The following is a 25,110-nucleotide window of genomic DNA, read 5'->3' on the forward strand; positions in this document are numbered from 1 at the left end:
GTTTTTCAGTATTCCTTGATTTTCCAGACTTTACACTGGTGGCTGACAACTTTTTTTTATAGCCAAAATTGATAAAATGAAAAGGGTTTTTTAAAGACGTTCTCAGCTTTCCAACAATTTAAGGCTTGTCTTATTTCGACGTTAATAAATAATTATTATTTATTTTCTAATTGAAATCTGACAAAAGTCCTAATTGATAGAGTGATTGAAAAATACTCATAACTTTCAAACCGCATAACATTTTTTGAATCTAAAATATGTGTCACATCCTATGCTTCGTCTACTATAGGGAAAAATTTAAAAAAATTGAATTTCATAAGATTTTGACCAAGTTAAGGCGGTCAGACGTAGGAGTTTCTGAATTTCTGAAAAGCTGTAGTAAAAAATTCATAAATAATTATTTACTTTATTAAAAATTATAAAAAAAATATGTGTCACATCCAGACATGAGTCTAATACTTATATTATAAATCTTATAAAAAAATATTATGATTTGATTGTGATTAGGGTGGTTAGACATACACCTACTTCTTATCTTTTTCCTGAAATTTTTGTACCACTGCATTGAAATTTGAAATTTTCATCAAATAGATTTTTTTTTTCAAAAAACAACTAGTAGCTTAGAAACTACATTCAATTTCCTATAGATTCTCTTCTTACATATTTTAAAAATAATGTTCATAACTTATTCAATTTTTCATGTCAAGTTGCAAAACTCTGATTTTTTGAAATTTCATTACTACTTAAGGGCCTGTTTTGGCACACCATGATCCTGCACATACCCTTGTTCCAGCACCTGCCTAGCATCGAGCAATGGATTTTTCTCTTGGTTCATTGAGTGCCTTGTTGGGTAATTTGGTACAGCAAATGCGCGAGGTGAGGGTTGCCCCCAGCTTAGCACATGTTTGCATGAGCTACGGGAATGTATGTACGGGTCCATAGAGTGAGGCTGCCCCTGGAGGAGATGGTGATTTTGATGATGTTGATGCTACCCATGGTAGTTATGATGATGCTGAGGAGGGTGCACATGATGATGTCATCTCTTCATATGTTGATCTCCTGAGATGATGATCAACCTACAGAGGTACAAATTTATTTATATAATTTACAGTGTAATATTAAATTCCTTATATATACACATATGAACCATAACACGAGTCAAATTTTCTGAACAGAGGATGGATCATACCACATCATTGAGGGACCAACATCATTCTTTTATTAGAAGTTGTTTGGCTTACTAAAACTGTTGTTATTGCCCGTCGTGCCACATTTTTATCTTTAGAACGACTTTTCTTTCCAATTGTATCAAAGGCGCTAGCAACAGTCGATACAACTTGTTTTAAAGACTCGTCCTTCTTCTTGGGTTTGACATAAAAGCCTAACTTCTTCGTCACTTTTCACATTTTGGTCATTTTAATTTGTTGTACCATTAATTGACATTGAAACCCAAATTTCTTATTTTAAACAAAATGTCTAAACAACCCATTTGCATGTGTCCTAATCTGTCTCCATGAAACCAAGCCAGGAAGATTGTCTAGTACATCACTTTTAATTTCAAAATTTTCATTCGTTTGATTATCATTCAAACATGTTTCATTTTCAATTGTTGTTTCCATGTCTACATCCATATTATTGGTTTCAGTTGCAGGTGGATTTTCAATTTCAGTTTCAAGTTGAGATCTAGTTTCATTTGGGGTTTCAATTTGGATTTCAATTTCAGTTTCAACTTGAGCTATAATTTCATTTGGGGTTTGATTTTCAATTTGTGTTTGATTTAATAAGTAATATTCTTGTACTAAATCACCAATTTCTTCATGAGAAAAACCATAGGGCTATGAAGACATACCTTTATCCAATAATGGATTAGAAGACGCATCTGAATTAAATGGTTCTATTGTGTTTCCTTCATCAGCATTTATGGTCTCATCGATGTTCTCCTCTTCTGAAATGATTGTGGAACTTGAAGCTCCTCGTCTCATTCTTTCTCTTCTCTCTCGTTGACGTATTGCCTCCTTCTCCCTATTTGTTGCAATCTCCTCAGCTGTCAGAACCTTCCTTTGCCTCTTCTTGCATTGATTTGATCCCATGGTTGCACCAAATTTTGAACTCGAATCGATCTCCTTACCAAATTTATAATAAGACAAGAAAAGAGAATGATTAATCAAAACATTCTCTTTGCAGATCATACATGTCAGGCAATGATTGAAAAATCATTCAATCATTGGGATTTGTTCTTGTGGGCCAGATCCTGGCCCAACGGATCTTTTCAAAAACAGGCGCCCGTTATTTAATGAAATGAGTGCCTGTTTTAGAATCGAGTGCCCATTTCTCTTTCAACAATACAAAGCGAAACAAGCGCCCATTTTTTGAATTTATAAAACGGGCGCTCGTTTTTTGAATTTAAAAAGAAGGTGCCCGTTTTTTAAAATTAGGGGCAGGAAACAACCCTTAGCCTTGTTTTTTGCTTCGGGATAGGCTTGGACCTCCAAAAAAATGGCTAAGGTAAAACGACATTAGATTTCTACCTTGGCCTAATTTTTTGAGGGCCTTCCTAATTGAATTTTTTGACGAAACGAAAACCCATTAGGGTTCTCAGCTTCCTGATTTCAAAAATGTAAATTTCATACTGATAAGATCATTTTTACTATTTTTATATTATTTATTAATTAAAAGTGATACATAAACCTAAAATATCAAGGTTCAGTAAAACTTTAATAACTTTTTTGTTTTTAGGTTTTTAGAAAAATAAACTATATGACATCAATCTACATACAATTTTTTTGAATATTAAAAAAACCAATTTGAAAAATATAAAATTTTCATCAAATTATGTTGGTTGTACACCCGATGTTTTGAAAATATACTTTATTGTCAATTAAAAATTAATAAAAAATATATATATATTTAATAAAAAAATAAGAAAAAATATTCTCATCAATATTTAGTGTATTAGGTATCATTTCCCAAAAGGATTTGCAAAAATTCATTTATTTGCATCATAAAAGGGTGGTTGTACACATGTGTGGTATGGTCCTGAAACAGACATTTTGAAAAACCGGTTTTTAAACATGCCTACTAAAAAAAAATTTCTACCATGTGAGTATTAAAATAAATTACATATTTGAAAAGTAGACTCCGAGCACTACACTTTCTATTACTGATTTTTTTTTTAGATTCAATCTCTAAGTACATCAAATTTTGACATCAATCGACAGAAAATTTGAAAAACAGAGAAAACACTTTCACTTTTTGCCCAAAAGTGGGACTCAACTTCTTGCAGTCGCCTTTTATTATATAATGTCACTAGTTCATTTTGTAGCAAATAATATGTATCTATCGATTGGTCAAAATCTTCTTGTTCAATTCTAGTTAGTTGCTTGTTTGTGAGAGTCATTAATAATCCCCCTGTGTCAATCTAAAATCATACCAATCTATTTTAGGATCATTAACCCTCCCAATTAATGTATACTACTGCTTGTCAGTCTACAACAATTATGAAAAATCATTAAATCTATTTTAAGATCATTAACCCTCCCAATTAATGTATACTACTACTAGTCTACAACAATTATGAAAAATCATTAACCCTCCCAATTAATGTGTCCTACTACTTAACAAAGTAGACAACAATTATGAAAAATCATTAACCCTCCCAATTAATGTGTCCTACTACTTAACAAAGTAGACAACAATTATGAAAAATCATTAACCCTCCCAATTAATGTGTCCTGCTACTTAACAAAGTAGATTACCCCTCCCAATTAATGTGTCCTACTACTTAACAAAGTAGATAGTAATTTCTTCCACATTGCAAGAAAAACTAAGGTCTTGCAAAGTTTATATGGAAATTCTAAAAATATAATTTTCTAATTGAACAACAATTATGAAAAATCATTAACCCTCCCAATTAATGTGTCCTACTACTTAACAAAGTAGACAACAATTATGAAAAATCATTAACCCTCCCAATTAATGTGTCCTACTACTTAACAAAGTAGATAGTAATTTCTTCCACATTGCAAGAAAAACTAAGGTCTTGCAAAGTTTATATGGAAATTCTAAAAATATAATTTTCTAATTGAAGTTTTGTATGAGTATGCATGTGGCTATTTCTATCTTGTATGAGTATGCATGTGGCTATTTCTATCTTGAGTCAGCCTTTGATGAATCCAAGACCTCTATTTTATTGAAAATTGAAATTTTGTATGAGTATGCATGTGGCTATTTCTATTTTGAGTCAGCCTTTGATGAATCCAAGACCTCTCCAAGACCTCTATAATCCAAGACTTCTATTTTATTGAGGCAATAAAGGTTCATATGTTAACAATTTACGTTATTAAATGTGAAATTTTGTATGAATATGCATGTGGCTATTTCTATTTTTAGTCAGCCTTTGATGAATCCAAGACCTCTCTAAGACCTCTATAATCCAAGACCTCTATTTTATTGAGGCAATAAAGATTCATATGTTAACAATTTACGTTATTAATGTAAGAAGTGCTTGAAAATGATTAGAGCAACAAAGAATACAACAGGCGGATAAAAGTGGAGAAAATTATTAATTTTATGAACACAACGTAAAGTTGGAAGATTGATGCTTATTCCGTAATTCTTCTGCTGATAAAAGTGGAGAAAATTATTAAATTTTTTAACACAACGTAATAATTTTTTAATACAACGTAAAGTTGGAAGATTGATGCTTATTCCTCTTGATAAAGTTGGAAGATTGATGAAGAGGAAGATTGATGCTTATTCCTCTTGATAGTTTAAGATTATATTGAATTTATTTTCATACTTATTCCTCTCGATAAAGTTGGAAGATTGATGCTTATTCCTCTTGATAGTTTAAGATTATATCGAATTTATTTTCATACTTTCCAAGTGTCGTTGGTCTGTAATTCTTCCGGTGTTATGTTACCCACAGTGAACTTGAGGAATGTTTGATATATCTCAGAGACTAAAAGAGGTTGGTCTGTAATTCTTCCGGTGTTATGTTACCCACATTGAACTTGAGGAATGTTTGATATATCTCAGAGACTGAAAGAGGTGGCAGATGGGAGGCAAGTGGCAGATGGGAGGCAATAGCAACATGCAAATAGAATTTTCATTGAATGATAAAATACCAACATGTAGATTAAAATCTGAAGTGACAGAGATAACAACAAATGTGAATGACAAATATAACAGATGTAACATAATGAATGTAAGATAACAAATGTAACACAATGAATGTAAGGTAGTACGTAGTTTAATTAATAAAAAAATTATATGTAACAATGTAAGGTAGTACATAGTTTAATTAAATAAAAAAATTATATGTAATCTTTTACTGTGGTTGAATAAAATGACTAAAATTATAAAGACATTCTCAAAGAACGTGAAGCTAAAAGCAAATTAATATTAAATTTAAAAAATAAAAGATGTCAAAGAATATAAGGAATATAACAAGCCTCCTTAGATCGCAACACTTATTAGATTGTACTGCCTCCTATCTAGTATTCAATGTCTTCTCCTCTCCTCTTGCTCCTCCTATCTAGTATTCAATGTCTTCTCCTCTCCTCTTGCTCGTAGGAGCACTCATTATTTACTTTTTAAATTTTCCATTTATTTTCTAAATTCTCTATGGGAGATAAAAAAAAGGTCTATTCACTTATTTCCATCAAAACAGTAATTACAACATATTCTAATTTAATTTAAAATAAATATCAAAACAAAAAAAGGTCTATTCACTTATTTCCATCAAAACAGTAATTACAACATATTCTAATTTAATTTAAAATAAATATCAAAACAGTAATTACAACATATTCTAATTTAATTTAAAATAAATAAATTCAACAATGCTGGTATAGCTATAGTAAGTGCAAGTTAAGTAACACACGTAACACACATTCTGATGAATTTTCTTTTTTATAATCTGATGGTAAAAGATATTCTGATGAATTTTCTGTAATCATTTTCTTTTTCTTTTTTATAATCTGATGATTTGTCTGATAAATTTTCTTATTTTTAGTTCTTCATGTTTTTTCCCTCGCTCAAGTAAGATTGTAAGATCATATAATCATCTAAAAGATTGGATTCCTATCATTTGAGGGAGTAGGTATTTTTTCAAACTCTTTCAATTGATAACTTAAAAAAGTTCTTCATGAATGTTGAGTAGATAACTCTTCTTCATTGAAGCCTGGAGCGGATTTTACATATCTTAAGAATAAACAAAAACCACTTTGCCTTCAGCTCTACTTTTGGAACTGCACACGATCATGTGCCCACAATTCCTCAACAACAAAACACTAAAGACTTAGCAGATCAGGCGACACAACTTTTATTTAAGTCTGTACATACATATTACTAACCATAGATAATCTACCAGATATTTCCTGACATGAAAATGCCTGCCAACACAAACAACAACAACAAGCCCAAATGTCAGTTTACACAATTTACATAAACAAAACTATGTAAATGGGAAGAAAGCTCAGAAAAGAACAAGTAAAGATGTTTACCGCGTCGTTGAATGTTGCAGCGGCGTGGTGAAGTGTTGCAGCGAGAAGGGAGTTCTCTGGCTCTCTCCAATATTTCTTGTTGGCGTTCTCGCCCTTGCCCACCTCCCTGCTGATTGAAGTATTCTCCCTCCCCCTCTCCCTCTCCCTGCTCTTGGTCGAACACTCGCTGAATGGCGTCGCAACGGCACTGCTGAGGCATCTGCCGCAGCTCTTCGCAGCACCTGCGTGGGGGCTGCCCCTGCCCGTAATCAGACTGTCCTCTCATAAAATTTCTGCACTCAGACAGCCTCTGCGGGTCACACTGTTGCTGCCTCCCCGGGTTCTTCTCCTCGCACTCTGCCACTGCCATTGTGAATGAGATGAGGACCAACACGCCCATCGCCACCCATTTCGTCGATTGATGCTTCATTTTGGGGAAAATTCAAATTGTGTTGGAAATATGCTCAAATGGGGTAGTGGAAGATCTGTCCGTGGAGAAACAGGGGAGGAGGAGAAGGGTATAAGTAGGGAAGGGAGGGGAGGACGTAGCATTGTTTGCATGGAAGACATGCAGGTGGGCGTGGAACACGTAAGTTAATCTTGCATGGTGGCAACTGGCGGCTGGAATGGTGGGCAGCTAAGCAGTATGCGGCGTCCAGACAGCGCAGGTAGATGCCAAAAGCAGAGCTTTTACAGAGCTTTCTTTTTATATTACAAATCTTACGACATTTCGGTTTTAACATGTGTTTTGTTATCTAGATTTTCCAGCCAATAATGAATTTTGGGGAGTAACAATTTCGATGAGCTCATTGACGCCAATATTAGAAAAAGAGACTCCATCCCCATACTCTAGTTCATCCACGTTAATAAAGCTGAACAAATTAGTGTCACGGATGTTGTCTCTATCAAAGTTAGATCTCAAGCTAATGCTTTTATAGTATCTGAATTCGTTATTATGTATAGAGAGTGTACTATGTTTGGAGGATGTATACAATCCACTTGCAAATTGCCTGAGCAAATGCTAGTCGCATGGAATGTCATACATGGAGGTTACGTACGGAAAGACATGCTGGAGAATGCACAGGACGCGTTTCGTTCTTCTTTTGAATTGGCTATTTACTAGCGCTTGCACTTGGGAGGGGCAATGTGAATTGCCCATAAGAGCTTATAAGCTATTAGAAAAATCCAAATAATAATTGTATATCAATCTTATAAATTGTCAAGTGATTACCTCAAATAGCTAGTAGCTGAAGTCTATGTTCTCTAGAAAATATTTAGGAAGATGAGCATCTAGTGAATAATAATTAATATAATAAAATGAAACAAATTTTATAATGTAATGTTGTCTTCTTTATATTATTTTTTATATACACTTTTATTCTTATTATTATTATTTTTAATATACACATTTCTAAACATAACTTCTTTATCTTAATTATTTTATTTTTTCTTGTATAAATTAATATCTATAATAAAAAATTTAAATAATACAAACATTTATTTTTTTAAAAATTATTTCTTTTACCTATTTAAGTTTAGAGTCATGTGTCACATCGAAAAATTAACTTATTTAATTTACTTTTTTTTCTTGCTTATATTCTGAGACTTTTATACTTTAATTTTTATGTTTTTACCTTCTTTTTTCCTCTCCTCTCCTCTCCTTTCTTCCAATTATCATCTCTCATTTCCCCTATCACTCACCTAAACTCATACCCCCCTCACTATTTAGTTGGTCTTGATCTATTAATCACCCACTTTCTGCTCTCTAGATCACTATCCTAATGATGAATCATGAAATTTGATCCGAAATGTTAAATTCAAAAAGATAAACATAATTAAATAAAAAAACCTCCAAACATATTATTTTATCATATCTAACTGCTACACCTATATGGTAATCTACCCGTATAAATTGTTAATCTTAGAGGATCCGGTTAATACTGAGAGGGGGGGGGGGGGGGGGGTGTGAATCAGTATTAACAACAAATTCAAATCTGAAACTCAACCTTATAAAACTTTCACCAAATCAAACAATAACCAACAACAAAACCATTTACCAGTACCGGTATCTGCTAATATGATTTATCAAGTCTGCACATTAAGTGTTCATTAACCATGCATTAATTGAAAATAAAACATAACAACACATAAAAACATTCACCATAGGAACACCATGTTTTTCACGTGGAAACCCAAATAGGGAAAAACCATGGTGGGAATTGGTACCCACAAAAATTGTGCACTCTTTCAGAATACGCCCTATTAGGAGCCTAGCCTGGTTAGGAGCTTACTAAGATGCCCTGTTAGGAGTCACCTAGTTAAGGGATTTAGATGATGAGCCCTGTTAGGAGCTTTGACCTATTAGGATCAACCTTGCAAGAGGATTTAATACTCAGATGTTGAGCTACCCGGTTAAGGGATTTACAATGTAAGACCTGTTAGAACCTACTCGGTTAAGGGATTTTGACTGCTGCAACTATTAGGGAACAACAGTGAATGATCTGGGTATAGCACTTAACTACTTGCTTGATCAGATCCAATTTTGCTCCAAATCTACTACACTCTAGCAGATCTCTCACACTCTGGTTCAGCTTTACACTCTTCTCAAAAACCATTGACACAACAAACATCAACCAAACCAACATAAATAACCTTTAAAACTAGGTTGGTTAGTAAACCCTAGATACATCAAGAATTTATAATACAAATCATCTTATATCATATCATATCATCATATAGATCATTACAACTTTTTACAAGACAATATCAACCGTTGAGTGATCGTAACTCATCACAATAACTCGATCTGATACAAAGACAAACCCTTAGAACACTCTTCTAAGAACTTCGTTGTTTCCCAATAAATTATTCCATCTTCAAACATGCCAAAACCACAATTCATCCATCTACACGGGTTGTGCCACGTCACCTCCAACATTTGAACTTGATGTAGATCGCCGCCATACCAAAAAGCATTACCGGTTAAGAGAATTATTTACTAGTCTTTAAACCCTTCTTAAACCCTAGCAAAAATACAACAGAAATCATAAACATGACTTCTGGTAACCAAAACATGATGTGGTTCCGGTCAGATACATATTCCAGTGATACAAACTCACATTCCAAACCGCAATACTTCAATCATCACCAATCGCTAGATCTAATCAAAACATTTCCTCGCTTACTGGTTAAGGTCCTAATTCCCAGTTTCTTGTTTCGCTACCGGTAAGCTCTTTCCGGTAGACCAAAAAAGACCAAGATGAAAAAATACAACATAGTAAACATCAGTTGCCATCAATAACAACACAAATAACTGATCAAAGTCATCCAATCATGCAATCTCAATCTCTTCATCACAATGCCATCACAAACAACCCTTTACCAGTTTAGTCATCATTCTTCATCTGCATCAGTTATGCCAATCATGCCAGCATAAATTGTCTAAGTACAAGGCAATGCAAATTAGCATGTACTGAAAGAGGAATCCTCATTTACTTGCACATAGCTGCACGTGAGTATTTTGGACTTCAAGAAATAAAATATATCAAGATTCATATTCATTTAAAAATGAGGGAAACCTAATTTATGGGAATGTCATGTCAAGGCTTAATCGAATGAATGGTGTAAAATCGCGATTACATTACATACGGAATATCAATTTTATTGTACACGGTAGGCACTCTTTACATTATTATTTTCTCCATCCATAGGGTCTCAAAATTCTAGAAAATCGTGATAGATAAACATTCTATCTTTTTTTATAATCTGCACATTAACCATGAAATTGTATGGTACAATCTATACATCTTCTAATGAGGTACTAGCTAATTAAGAGCCTTGATATTTGTATTTTCTGATGGCCCTTAGGCAAATATACAACATAAAATTCTATGCCAGAAGCCAGAAATTTTTCTGCCAGTGGCTATTGATGAGGTACCCACCAATCTTGTTGGTCTGCTTCCTTGCACCTAATTTCAAGCACTCGGTATTTGCAATGCAGTACTCTACCAATGCATCTTTCCTTGTATGGAACATTCTGTAAATGAATCATCATTATACTCTATTTTTATACAGTAACCAATGCAAATGCAAGAAAACATATGGATCTCTTCATACCTCGGGAATAATGAAGGCCTTCGCTTCCCTATAACAAGCACTGAGGCTACCAGTTTGTTGACTTGGTTTATAAATGTTTGTGCTTTATCACCTCCCACCACAACAACTTCAGATTATACTTGACAGAACAATCATTCATGTATTAAATTTAAAATGAAATAGAAAACAACATTTTACAAAAATATGGAAGAACAACACCAGGTACTACAATTTGAGCCATAATAGCTTTAAAACTTCAAAACTATCCAAGAAACTTTGAGACCATCAAATTATGTAAAATATTTCCCAACAATTCTGGTATTCGTAACAAAATTTTGAAGGAATGATGAAAATATTTGGTTAGAATAGAATCCAAGAGAGATAACCCAAGTTTACTGCTTCTTCATGAAGCCATCTCTACACTATCATATTTAAACATTCTTTATAACTTTCTTGAGCCCATTTTTAACTAATGAATTTTCTTTTCAAGTCAATAAAATGGATCCTTTTACAGTTACCTTTACACCTAAGTGCAGTGCCATTAGTAGTACATGCTTACTTGGATATACTATAGATCAGGGGTGTCTAGTGTGCAGGATATGTTGAAAAGTTCCGTTAAATACCTTTGGACGGCGTGCCTTGGATAGTGACTCCAGGGAGTTCGCCAAATCAAATCCCTTGGCCTTTAGATTTATTTCATACCCCTTACCAGAGAAACAAAACTTATCCGCATTCAGTTCACATAAATGTAAGGAAGGTAATTATTATCCATAGAACTGCAACTAAAGAGTTGGAATCTGGCATACATATAGTCCAAAATGTAATATGTGGAAAGGTGATTAGAAACCTATCTAGTTACATAAATGTTAAGTAGCAAAGGTAGCTTGTAAGTCTCATTGCGCCATCCGTTGCCACGAGCAGAAACCTCCTTCTGGACAAATAAATAATGTACTCTAAGATTCACAATAGAAAAGTAGAAAAATTAGATGAATCTTGAGAGGAGGTCTAAAATCAATTCAAAGACATACTGTAAAACATGATCAACAAAGTAACAGCCAAAGGAGGGTAACAATGAAACAAAATTAGCAAGCTCAACGCAAGATATTTTTGCACTCTATCGACAACTTTTCATCAGCCGAACACTATAACTCTTTCAGTAGAATTCAAATATTATATCTGTCATTATTTTTTTTGATGTATCAAAGCGTACCTCAGATAGGTGTTCAGGTTGCTGTAAGGAAAAACAAAGATGATGCAAAAGGCTATTTCCAAATAAATTTCATGCTTTCCAAGAGGAATTTGTCAGTTGCAATCTACAGAGGAAATACATTGATAGTGTAGTTTGGGGAAGATATGTTAACAGTCAAAGGACAAAACATATATTGGTATATATATGTATGTAGGCAGGAAGGTAGAAAACCATATAAGGCAAGGGGTGGTATGTATTGGACACCAAACAATGTAACAAAAATAGGCACCGCTTTTTCACTCCTAAGCAGCCATTTATGATGTAGAAATGTTGACCGCAATCTGATAATATCCATGTTGTTTAGTTTTATTTATGTGATTTGCAACAAGAAGCATGCGGAATGGTGAAGTAAACAATTGCTTAGAAGTGAAACATAGGTGCCTGTTTGTGTTTTTGATCGGCGACAACAAAGTCAGAGAGTAATGAAAGCAGTTTATGGGGACTTAAAGGACACTGTATCTATTTTGGGTGCAAGAGCATGTGAAAAGTCAAGGGCATGTGAAAAGTCAAGGTCATGATCATTCGTGTTTACCTTTTCTTTCGTCAGCAGTATAGGTTGTTACAAGTTCACCATTGGTTGGTGGAGAAATCAATTTATGGGGACTTAAAGGACACTGTATTTATTTCAGGTGCAAGGGCATGTAAAAAGTCAAGGTCATGATCATTCATGTTTACCTTTTCTTTCGTCAATAGTATAGGTTGTTACAAGTTCACCATCAGTTGGGTTGAGAAATCTTCAAGCTGCACAATCTGGTAAATAGAACAGTTGTAGTAAATTGTCATAGATCGGCATGAGTAAAATTGTATAGGTAGAGATCCACAACTATATTTACAATGACCATTATATTGGTGGCGTATATAGATTAAATTACCTAAGTAAGATTACATAAGCATGCTTCCTCTTTAACAAAGTGACTCGTTGTAGGCGAGGTCATTCCTTTTTCCTTATGAGTGTATGCGTTGTACAATTTTGGGTACCTTTTCGTAAGAGAATGTCGGATCTATGTGGAGACCGTCCAAGGATTTCACTCTAGATATTTCAGTCCAGTCCTTCTCAAACTCAAATTAAGAAACCAAAATATAAAGTAATCAAATTTCAAATATAAAACAAATCAAATATTGTTGGGACTAATAAAGAACCCATAAAGAACCCTAGAAACAATAGTTTGCAATAGATCTACCATGAGGAATAGTCTAATGGGCTTACTCTAGTAGTAGGGTAGAGCAATTATCATAATAGTGATCTAGGTTTGAGCAGGCATTCTCCCAATGTTAATGTACACACTATAAGGCAAGCCATATCACAGAGGCTAGTCACAAGTCCTAGGAAAATTTCAGAGAATGAACACCTCATTCATGATATCAATATTCATTTGGAGGAAGAGAAACCCCTTAGAATGTAGCATCTAAGACAAATTTCAGAAAAATGGAAACCCTCAGACATTGCATCTAACCAAAAGGTGCACATTAAGTCTAGAGAATATTTAAAAATGAATAGAATAGAAATCACATTCTCAGTACATATTGAAATAAGTAACTTTACTCACATTTCAATGTCTTGCCACTTGCCTTGGCAAAGGCAAGTAGTCTTCCATTGATGAAATCCACTTTCCCTGGCAAAGGCAGTTTGTCTTTTTGTTGATTTCCATGGTTGACCTTATTTTCCTTGGTTTTTTTATTTAAGATTTCAATGTACTCGTACTCAAGGTGGCAACAATCTACCTAAGAGAAAAAAGTAGGATTAAACTGTTGGCAAAATGGTCAACGCTCCCCTCGGGATTCGTGACAAGGGACTAACTGCCTCACGTGCAAACATATTTCTATAGTTTGTATCGGGCGTTGACAGATCGGTCTTTTGATGCAATGGCAAACTGGGCCAACAAATGGTATCAGAGCCTAGTTCCTCTGAGGAAGCTTAACTGCTTGAGGAAGATCTGGGAGATTGATGCTATGGATTCTGGTTTTTAGAGACAACTCAATGTGGCACTTGAGGATCTTGATGCAGCTAGAAATGAGACATGTACCTTGAAGAAGAACATGAATGTTGTTGATGCATTCATTAGTGAGTTGAAGGATCAAGTAAATATCTGTAGAGAAAAGAGGAAGGAATTAATGAACAAGTTGAAGGAGAAAGAAGATTAGATCAAGGAATACTAGGACAAAGCTAACGAGGCTCAAAAGCTTGAGAGAGAGAATGTTGCTTTGAAGAATGAGATGCAATCCATTGTGACAAGACTGACTAAGGAAATTGAGGACCAAAAGAAGAATGAAGAGAATCTGGCACAATCACTAAAGGAAAGAGCTGATGAATGCTTCAGGCTTACCTATGAGAATGATCAGTTAAAGCTTGAGTTGACACAATCAATGAATGATGATTAAGAACTTGAAGAGCAAGAATCCTCCGGTAAGACAACCTAATGCTTATAAATTCAATGGTAGATGTTTCACTCGGAATAAATTTGGTCATATGGATAGTCAGTGCAAAAGTAGGATGAGTAATGGAGTAAACAACATGAACAATGTTTCTACCTTTACCGGTCAATGTTTCATATGCAATAATTTTGGACACAAGTCAAATGGTATCAAAGCGTTGGGTAACGGGTTTGAATCCCCTCGGGTAACGCTGAAGGGGAGATTGTTGGCAAAATGATCAACACTCCCCTTAGGATTCATGACAAGGGACTAATTGCCTCCCGTGCGATCCATATCTCTACAGTTTGTAATGAACATTGATAGATCGGTCTTTTGATGCAACGACAAACTGGGCCAACATAAACAATATTGAAGAGACAAGAAACATCTCAATATAGCAAGATTTCTTTGCAATCGCTTAAGCATATAAATATTTACATTACTATTAAATAATTTAATCTAATTTTGAATAATGTTATACAAATGATATTGAACTGTTGAAATGTGATTGTTCAACTCTCCATACATTCTACCAGATAAATTGAATTTATGGATTTCATTTTATTAAAACAAACCAGCATAAATGCAACATATCAAGAAACCCTGTTGCAATAGGCAGGGTTAAGTGCAGATTGAAAGCATTAAATATTATTAATTATAGGCAGAACACAAAGAAATAATACACAAACACAACAAGTTACATGGTTCACCAATAATTAGTTGCATTGCACAAAAAAGCAGACACATGTTTCTTTTATTATCGACATAACTATTACACATAACTTCAAATAGTTAACTTCCTGTTATTCATAAATATCCACTAGATAGTTAACTCAATTTTCTCTACCAGAAAACCACAAACTTCTCCCTAACATCCAGCAATAAAATGTCAAACATTATTCATAAAGCTCATAGAAAACTCAAAATAGTTAAACCAATACTCCAATTTGTTTTCAATTTGGCTGATGTAATCGAATTTCTTATCAATGTTATACGAAAGAAATGCTTTTATGCATTGATGATTAAAAAAAAAACCCCATTTAATTTACAAGCACCGAGTTTCCAAATCTCTCAAAACAAATGCATTTTAAGCAAAGTCAACAAATTTATTTGAATTTTGAACCAAACTATTATCTACTACAATTTTGCATCAGTAAATTAAATAAATTAACATGATAAATTATCTTACATTGCATTTTATCTATAAGTTGAGGCATAATCAATATTCCCCAGCAACTGCATATTCCAAGCCCTTCACACCTCAATACCCAATAATCATATATCCCTTTTTGTTCATAAAATATCTCTAGAATATGAAGGCTGTTGAATAACAGAGAGAACTAGAGCATCATAAGTTTTGTTAAAAAGCAACCAGAACATGTATTTAACAAATAATCTATAGTTAAAAAGATGCAAATAGTTCCAAAGGAATAATTGTTTACATTAAATTTGAGAATTTAATGATAACTTTTGGTTTTGGGTAGCAGGTCTTCCTCCTGGAATCTTGCACCTAAACTCATTAAACCTTTTTCTAATTTGTTTTTACTAAGCATCTCCACCTCTACCATAAAAACTGAATAAATAGGTTGGTGATCAGAGAACTTTGATTCTCCACAGACATAAGAGAGTTGCCTTAAGCCTTTACCATACCAAAGTATACAATCACACTTGCAGAACAAACAATCATTAAACTCATAAGTAAATATAAATTGAATGTTTAAATCCTATATTGAAATAGTAACATATGTGAGCAATTAACTTGTTTTCATGTTTGTAGTCCATCCAAAATAAAAGATGATAATCGACCAAAAAAACAAGGTTGACATGTTGATGTGGAAGCAATCCTTTATGTTTGAGACCTTTTTGGGCCTCTAAATTCAACCTTCTCTATCTGTAGATCTCCTTTTTGTGCAAATAAATAAGCTCTAAGCAAACAGTTAGATGTTATTCTACAAGTCGTAATGCATTTAAAGGCTTGCACTGCTACTTCAGGATCAATTGTGATCTTTGTTATAAGATTTCACATAAACATAAATAGAATAATACCATCTCCAATTCTGTAATTGATGTAACCATCCTCTTTATGGCTGGGTCCCCCACTCCTCCTCCAGTTTCCTATCTTCTAAATGTGTTGAATTTTGGTTTGTAATAGCTTGTTGTGGTAGTTGTTGGTATTTTTCGTGGGGCTTTTCCATTCATAGCTACTCAGCCTCTGGGTTTCATTAGGAATTTTGTTAGTTTGGTGTTGTTTTTCTTTTCAGACTGTGACAAGCAATCTAGGAATGTTAGAAGGTCAGAGGTGTTAGAGTTGGTGATTGTGTTGAGTGTTGTTTTCTCTCAAAGGATTATGAGGTGTGCTATATTGTGCATTTAGTGTTGTATCTATTTTTTATCATAAATAAAGGAAACAATGACTTATCCTCTGCTTGGTGTAACCTGTACATGTTTTCTTCCACATTTAATAATTTATGCATCTTGTCTTGTTATTTATAGTCTTGAGTATGATTGCAAGAATAGAGTGTTACGTTGGAGTTGATGTGTTTGGCAGAGTATATGTTTTCTTGAGGGTAACTTGCTGGAGCATAGGCTTATGTTCATCTGTTTTGGTATCAAAGCAGTCTGTGATGGATTGAAGAGAAACAAAATTCTACACAAGCCAAGAAGTGAGTTGAACGTATTCTTTGAAACCAAAAGTGCAAATGACTTGAAGAGTTCAGTACAACAAAGAATTGTTGAGAATGAAGTGCAGCTACAATGAGATGCAACCAGCAAGGCTAAAAGCCACTTCAAGAGATAGATGTTGATTTGAAGTAAACATTGGAAGAACTTGCTAGTAATTCTCATTGGATGGAGAGGGCTAGTGAAATCTGGGAGTGTGAGCAAGATAAGAGAAAATACTTCAAGAATGTCATCAAGAGTTTGGTCAAAGGTGACAAGTACCTAACTCAATCTGAGAACAGTTTTACAAAGCGGGATTGGAATAACAATAAAGTTCTAGGTATGTGGGTGGTATTAGCAGCAATTATTTGGTTAGCTCCATGCCCAAAACTTCACCTAGGTTTGCCTGCCAAACTAGATGGTGGGATTCAACACCAAACTTGTGACCTTGTGAAATCTTTTGTGGTGACCCAGATTATGCCAAGAAATCCCAAGTGAATCCTTTGAAGACAAGACTATTGGAAGGCCTGAACCCCTCATACTGGTGGCAATGAAATTCAATATGAAGTTTACCAAATTTGATTCTTCTAATCCGTGAGTTTCAAAAAAAAATTCAAGGGGGGGAGGATGTTGTAACCACCCTCTTTTTGGTAGGACCTCCCACTCTTCTGCCAGTTTCCTATCTTTAAATTGTGTTGAATTTTGGTTTGTAATTGATTGTCATGGTAAGTATTGTGGTGTTAGTACCTAACTAGTCTTAGGGTTTCAGTAGGAGTTTTGTTGGTTTGGTGTAGTTTTCCCTTTTAGGATTTGACAAGTGATCTAGGAATAATAGAAGGTCAGAGGTATTCAAGCTGGTGATGAATCTGAGTAGTGATATTGTTTTCATTCTATGTTTTTGAGGCTTTTTATACTGTGTGTTCAGTTCTGTATTTGTTCTTGATCATGGCTAAAGGAAATGGTGCCTTGTTTTTTTGTTCTTGTATCAAATCAAAGATAGAAATAAGTCCCCTAAATTTCTCATCCACACATGTTGTCAAAACCGAATCCAAATCCCACAACAGTTTCCATGAAACCAAAAAAATAGAAGATCCAGTTGAAACCCTAGAGCAGTAACAAGAATTTCAATAAAGAAAATCCCATCAAACTTTAGAGCAAACTTATCTTATTTACACTGTCTGCACTGCAATTCCTCACATGGGTGTCTCTCCAAATTGTCCACTTTCCCCTGCAACACAGATCTAACATAAATTCATCTACCCAGAAAACTAATTTCAAAACCACATAGAATTGATTGTTAAAAAGACCTCCATGAAAAACTCAGAGTTGCAAACTCACCCTTATCGAAGACAAAGCACTGATCTGAATGTCAACTGTTTGGGCTGGAAAATCCAAGGCAGTACTATACAAAGTATTAGATTTGCCATGTTGAATGATATGCAGGGCATGTGTTCACTGCTAGTGAGGTATGTGGGGGCCACAACCATTTCGAGCACAACGCCAACAACTGCCATAACACTTCATAAAGCATAGATATGATGGGGAAATATTTTTTAAATGGCATCGACAATTATTTCTTTCCGACACAGTCGAGTCTCCCCGCCAATAGAGTGAGACAATATCTCGGTGGCGGGTTAACCCCACCAAGGGATTGCCTATCGGCAAATTAGCAAATATATGGCAATATATATTTTTATTTATTCTACACTATGTTGCAACATTATGTATATGTGTTAAGTACACATTCCAAATGCTCGAATATGCTTCCCTTCCAAATGATTCTAATAGCTATGTTTATAATTTACTGAAAGTTAACTTTGATTAAATCAAAATAAAAATATATTGGTTCTTAGTCTTGCTTCAATTCTCCCAACACTATCAACAACAATACAAAGCAGTCACACCTCCTTTTTTCTCCAACATAATAAAAAAATCAAAACTTAAGTACCCCTTTAGTTGGATTGTTTGTGTACAAGCATGGTAATTTAAATAAAAAATTTGAAGTTTAACATTAAAGAAACGTAAACCCTAATTGAATCTTAACACCAACAATAACTTGTAATTATTGAACCTTTACTCCGATTAAGCTCTAATCAAAACATAAGTGAATATTAACCATTTATAACTTGTGTAGACGTATAAATCTAACCACCTTCCTAAATAAATATTTAATATTTATTTTAACTGTATCCCCTTATAAATTAAATTCTATTTAGTTGATTTCTTCGCATTCATCTATTTGATTAAATAAATTAGTCAATTTATTTAATTAAATTCATATAAACCTTTTCTAGCCTTTAATTAAAATAAATCACTTTATTTAATTAAAACCCCTTTCTCCCTTTTTAATTAAATTTACATTTAATTAAATTGATCCTTGCAAATAAATAAATCTAATTTATTTATAAAATACCCCCACTTGTATTTATGCAAGTTGCATCTATTTTGGTTGAAATAAAGTAATTTTATTTTAATTAAAATTATTTTCTCTCATCCACTTGCATTTTCCTACATCTCCCACTTGCATCTCCTCTCAAGCAGCCTCTTGTTGACAATTGTCACGATTTCATTATTGTAAACATGGATTGATTAACTTTCAATCCTAGGCTTTGTTAAGATTATTCAAATCTTAATCATCCATTGCCCTATTTTTCCTATAAATAGAGCTCTCATTCCTCATTATCCATATATCCAAGTTTTTATGCATCTACATTATAGCCTAATTTACTAAGCATTTTAGCCTCTCTTTGTTAAAACATCATCATAGCATTTAGAAGCATTTTCCATATCATAGAATATTCATGCCAAGCTAGTATATCATATTAGAATAATTTGTTAATCTTTTTCATATCACTATCTTCATCTTAACTTAATCATCATAGTTTTAACACATCATATAGATCTTAGAATGCATTCATGCGCGTAGATTACAATATCACTTGTTCTTGGAGTTGTCAATCCTAAGTCATTTGCTCAATAATCTAAGAGAAAAACATTGGCTTTAGGGATCATGTGAGATAGAGAACAATGGGACACCGCTTGGGAAGTTAAACTAGTTCAATTAGTTTATATACTTGCACCAAGAGTCTCATTGGTTTGTGGGCCTTTTGATCTCGATTTATTCATTTTGATCATTGCATTTTCCCACCTACATTTCTGGCGCACACCATGGGGCACATCCCCATAAATAATGCCATTTTTTGTGCAAGTTAAAGATTGCAATCACATGGAACACTATTTGAGTGCATCTAGGACTTTCTATAGCGCATCTGTGGCAAACTTTAGGTCATTCATCGCACTATTTAGTGCATAGAAACCATCCCTTAGCGCATTTAACTTTCTTTCGAGCGCATGTTCTTCTCTTCTTTTTTCGCGCATAGGAGTATCAGTATAGCGTATTCAGGAATTAGAATAACGAATAGGGTCTTTCTTTTATCACTTCTACACCATACTTTAGCGCATCTGTGTGGAAATTTGGCATGTAACTTTGGCAAAGAGAAAGTTTGTAACATGGTCAAAAAGTTTAAGCTTATAAAGCCCACCATCAAAATTGCATTTTTTTACTAACTATGTGCAGGTTCTAATTACTTTTTAGTGTAGGAAAAGGAGGAGTTAATTAGTTTATTTACTTTCTTTTATAAGTTAGTAAAAATAACTCACCTTTCTTTTTTGCAAAAGATTAAAATGAACCTCACGATTTCTTTTGGATACATAAAATGAACTTCATACTTTCCTTTTGGTGCTTAAAACAAAACTCAATCTTTTCTTTATTGCATGGATAAAAAGGACAACAAACTCAAATATTTCTTTTATGCAAGTTAGGAATCACATTTCTTTGGGCTCTAAAAAGAACAAGTACAACTTTTCAGTTTGGCAAAAAAAGGTTAAAATTGAACATCACTTTCCTTTGGTGCTCATTAAAACGAACTTCACCTTTGTTTTGGAAGCTTAAAAAGAAATTTCACCTTACCATTTCAAATTCTTTTAAAATTAAGATCGTTGTTGTTTAAAATTGGCAATTCATTTTGTTGACAAGGGTTTACTTTCAAAAGTTCAAAATTTTTGCTATCTTCACACATTGCTAAATTCAGATAAAAAGAACATCATGTCTTCTTGGAGCAACATAAGTTTTGTTAAAAAGCAACCAGAACATGTATTTAATAGATAATCTATAGTTATAAAGATGCAAATAGCTCCAAAGGAACAAGTGTTTACATTAAATCTGAGAATTTAATGACAACTTTTGGTTTTGGGTAGCAGGTCTCCCTCCTGGAATCTGGCACCTAAACTCATTAAACCTTTTTCTAATTTCCTTTTGTTGAGTATTTCCACCTCTACCATAAAAATTGAATAAATAGGCCGGTGATCAGAGAACTTTGATTCTCCACAGACATAAGAGAGTTGCCTTAAGCCTTTACCATACCAAAGTATACGATCACACCTGTAGAACAAGCAATCATTAAACTCATAAGTAAATATAAATTGAATTTTTAAATCATATATTGAAATAGTAACATATCTAAGAAATTAACTTATTTTCATGTTTGTAGTCCATCCAAACTAAAAGATGATAATTGACCAAGAAAACAAGGTTGACATGTTGATGTGGAAGCAATCCTTTATGTTTGAGAACTTTTTGGGCCTCTGAATTTAACCTTTGCTATCTGTATATCCCCTTCCTGTGCAAATAAATATGCTCTAAGCAAATAGTTAGATGTTATTCTACAAGTCATAAAGCATTTAAAGGCTTGCACTACTACTTAGGGATCAATTGCAATCTTTGTTATAAAATTTCACATAAACATACATAGAATAATACCATCTCGAATTTTGTAATTGATGTAACCATTCGCTTTATGGCTGGGTCCCCTACTCTTCCACCAGTTTCCTATCTTCTAATTGTGTTGAATTTTGGTTTGTAATAGCTTCTTGTGGCAGTTGTTGGTCTTTTTCGTGGGGCTTTTCCATTCATAGCTACTCAGCCTATGGGTTTCATTAGGAATTTTGTTAGTTTGGTGTTGTTTTTATTTTTAGAGTGTGACAAGCAATCTAGGAATGTTAGAAGGTCAGAGGTATTAGAGTTGGTGATTGTGTTGAGTGTTGTTTTCTTTCAACGATTCTGAGGTGTGCTATATTGTGCATCCAGTGTTGTATCTATTTTTTATCATAAATAAAGGAAACAATGGCTTATCCTCTGCTTGGTCTAACCTGAACATGTTTTCTTCCACATTTAATTCTTTCATCTTGTCTTGTTGTTGTTTATAGTCCTGAGTATGATTGCAAGAATAGAGTCTTCTATTGGAGTTAATATGTGTGATAGAGTATATGTTTTCTTGAGGCTAACTTGTAGGAGCATAGGCTTATCTTCATCTGTTTTGGTATCAAAGCAGTTTGTGATGGATTGAAGAGAAAAACAAAATTCTACAAAAGCCAAGAAGTGAGTTGAAGGTATGCTTTGAAATCAAAAGTGCATATCACTTGAAGAGTGCAATTGCTAAGAATAAAATGCAACTACAATGAGACGCAACCAGCAAGGCTAAAAGCCACCTCAAGAGATAGATGTTGATTTGAAGTAAACATTAGAAGAACTTGCTAGTAATTCTCATTGGATGGAGAGGGCTACTGAACTATGGGAGTGTGAGCAAGATAAAAGAAAATACTTCAAGAATGTCATCAAGAGTTTGGTCAAAGGTGACAACCTAAATCAATCTGAGAGCAGTTTTACAAACCAGGATTGGAACAATGATAAAGTTCTAGGTATGTGGGTGGTATTAGCAACTATTATTTGGATAACTCCATGCCAAAAACTTCACCTAGCTTTGTCTACCAAACCAGATGGTTGGATTCGACACCAGACTTGTGACCTTGGAAGTGCATGGGTTGAAATTTTTTGTGGTGACCCAAATTATGCCATGAAATCCCAAGTGAATACTTTGAAGACAGGACTATTGGAAGGCCTGAACCCCTCATACTGGTGGAAATGAAATTCAATATGAAGTTTACCAAATTTAATTCTTCTAATCCGTGAGGTTCAAACAAAAATTCAAGGGGGGAGGATGTTGTAACCACCCTCTTTATGGTAGGGCCTTCCACTCTTTTGTCAGTTTCCTATCTTTAAATTGTGTTGAATTTTGGTTTGTAATTAATTGTCGTGGTAGCTATTGTTGTGTTAGTAGCTAACTAGTCTTAGGGTTTTAGTAGGAGTTTTGTTGGTTTGGTGTAGTTTTCCTTTTTAGGATTTGACAAGTGCTCTAGGAATAATAGAAGGTCATAGATGTTCGAGCTGGTGATGAATCTGAGTAGGGATATTGTTTTCATTCTGTGTTTCTGAAGCTTTTTATACTGTGTGTTCAGTTCTATATTTGTTCTTGGTCATGGCTAAAGGAAATGGTGCCTTGTTTTTTTGTTCTTGTATCAAATTAGAGATAGAAATAAGTCCCCTACATTTATCACCCACACATGTTGTCAAAACCGAATCCAAATCCCACAACAGTTTCCATGAAGCCAAAAAAATAGAAGATCATGTTGAAAGCCTAGAGTGGTAACGAGAATTTTAATAAAGCAAAGCCCATCAAAATTTGGAGCAAACTTATCTTATTTACATGATTTGCACTGCAATTCCTCATGTGGGTGTCTCTCCAAATTGTCCATTTTCCCCTACAACACAGATCTAACATAAATTCATCCACCCACAACTAATTTCAAAACCACCTAGAATTGATTGTTAAAAAGACCTTCATGAAAAACTCAAAGCTACAAACTCAGCATTATCGAAGACAAAGCACTGAGCTGAGTGCAAAGTGTTTGGGATGAAAAATCCAAGGCAGTACTATACAGAGTATTAGATGTGCCATGTTGAATAATATGCAGGGAATGTGTTCACTCCTAGTGAGGTACGTGGGGAGCCACAACCATTTCCAGCATAGTGCCAACAACTGTCATAGCACTTCAGAAAGCATAGATATGATGGGAAAATATTTTTTAAATGCCATCGCTAGTTATTTTTTCCGACGCCATCGAGTATCCCTGTCGATAGCGTGAAACAATTTCTCGATGGTGGGTTAACCCCGCCATGGGATTGCCTATCAGCAAATATATGACGATATATATATATATATATATATTTCTTCAAATCTTCTACTCTATGTTGCAGCGTTGTGTATATGTGTTAATTAGACATTCCAAATGCTCAAATATGCTTCCCTTCCCAATGATTCTGATAGTTGAATTTATAATTTACTAAAATTTAACTTTGATTAAATCAAAATAAAAATATATTGGTTATTAGTCTTGCTTCAGTTCTCCCAACACTATCAACAACAATACAAAGCAGTCACACCTCCTTCCTGCTCCAACATAATAAAAAATCAAAACTTAAGCATCCCTTTAGTTGGATTGTTTGTGTACAAGCATGGTCATTTAAATATTAACCCTATTTGAAGTTTAACATTAAATAAACATAAACCCTAACTAAATTTTAACACCAACAATAACTTGTAATTATTGAACCTTTACTCCAATTAAGTTCTAATTCTAAACATAAGTGGATATTAACCATTTATAACTTGTAATTTAATTTTAATTAAAAAAATACATATATTAAACACCCTCAACCTATTTGAAATGTCAATCTAGTTAAACCCAATCCCTAACCTCAATAACAAGAAAAAGTTTATAAATTTAATATGAAAAATCATCATCATTAATTGGTAGTATCAAATAAAAATTTAAAAATATCATAACTAATATTAGAAAAATACAAATATAATTGAGGCACTATTGTTTAAAAAATCAAATTAAATTAAAAATAAGAATTATATTTTTGAAATCATGCCCACCAGATTTGTCTCACCTTTGGATTCTTCTCACACCAAAATTTGTTTACCTTAATATGTATTTCAATAACTATTTAATGTGTTGCAAAATACTATTCTTGTTTTTTATTGGGTCAGGAAATTTTTTATTATATGACAATTTGTATTGAATTATACTAGACATCCTAGTTAGCACAACCAACAACCAGCGTAAGCCAAGATAGGTCATCAACCTCCTGGGGAGTTCATTGGGAGGTATATATAAACAATGGGTGGTTGTTGTAGAGATGGAGAAGAGGTCGAGGTGATCTTTCTTGTCCATAGGCTGAATGATCAGAGGTTATTGGGCTTAAGCTTCCACTAATTACATACATTTTGTATCTAGTGTAGTTATTAG

General features: G+C 33.8%; 1 protein-coding gene across 1 annotated transcript; it reads right to left on the bottom strand.

The window, feature by feature from the left end:
• Positions 1-6,205: 6,205 nt before the first annotated feature.
• Positions 6,206-7,000, bottom strand: LOC131056563 (2S albumin-like cysteine protease inhibitor). The gene is made up of 2 exons (XM_057990873.2): positions 6,507-7,000; positions 6,206-6,395 (listed from the first exon to the last, which is right to left on the bottom strand). The coding sequence occupies exons 1-2, from the start codon at positions 6,913-6,915 to the stop codon at positions 6,367-6,369; spliced, it is 438 nt and encodes a 145-aa protein (XP_057846856.2). The 5' UTR covers positions 6,916-7,000; the 3' UTR covers positions 6,206-6,366.
• Between the last annotated feature and the right edge of the window lie 18,110 nt (positions 7,001-25,110).

The sequence above is a fragment of the Cryptomeria japonica genome, chromosome 6 (assembly GCF_030272615.1).
Source record: "Cryptomeria japonica chromosome 6, Sugi_1.0, whole genome shotgun sequence".
Taxonomy (NCBI): domain Eukaryota; kingdom Viridiplantae; phylum Streptophyta; class Pinopsida; order Cupressales; family Cupressaceae; genus Cryptomeria; species Cryptomeria japonica.

Bases quoted from the DNA above. Each gene is read 5' to 3' on its own strand.
- LOC131056563 (XM_057990873.2), bottom strand. From the start codon at position 6,915: ATGAAGCATCAATCGACGAAATGGGTGGCGATGGGCGTGTTGGTCCTC. The intron at 6,396-6,506 runs GTAAACATCTTT...TTGTGTTGGCAG, and splicing joins CTGCAACATTCAACGACGCG to GCATTTTCATGTCAGGAAAT.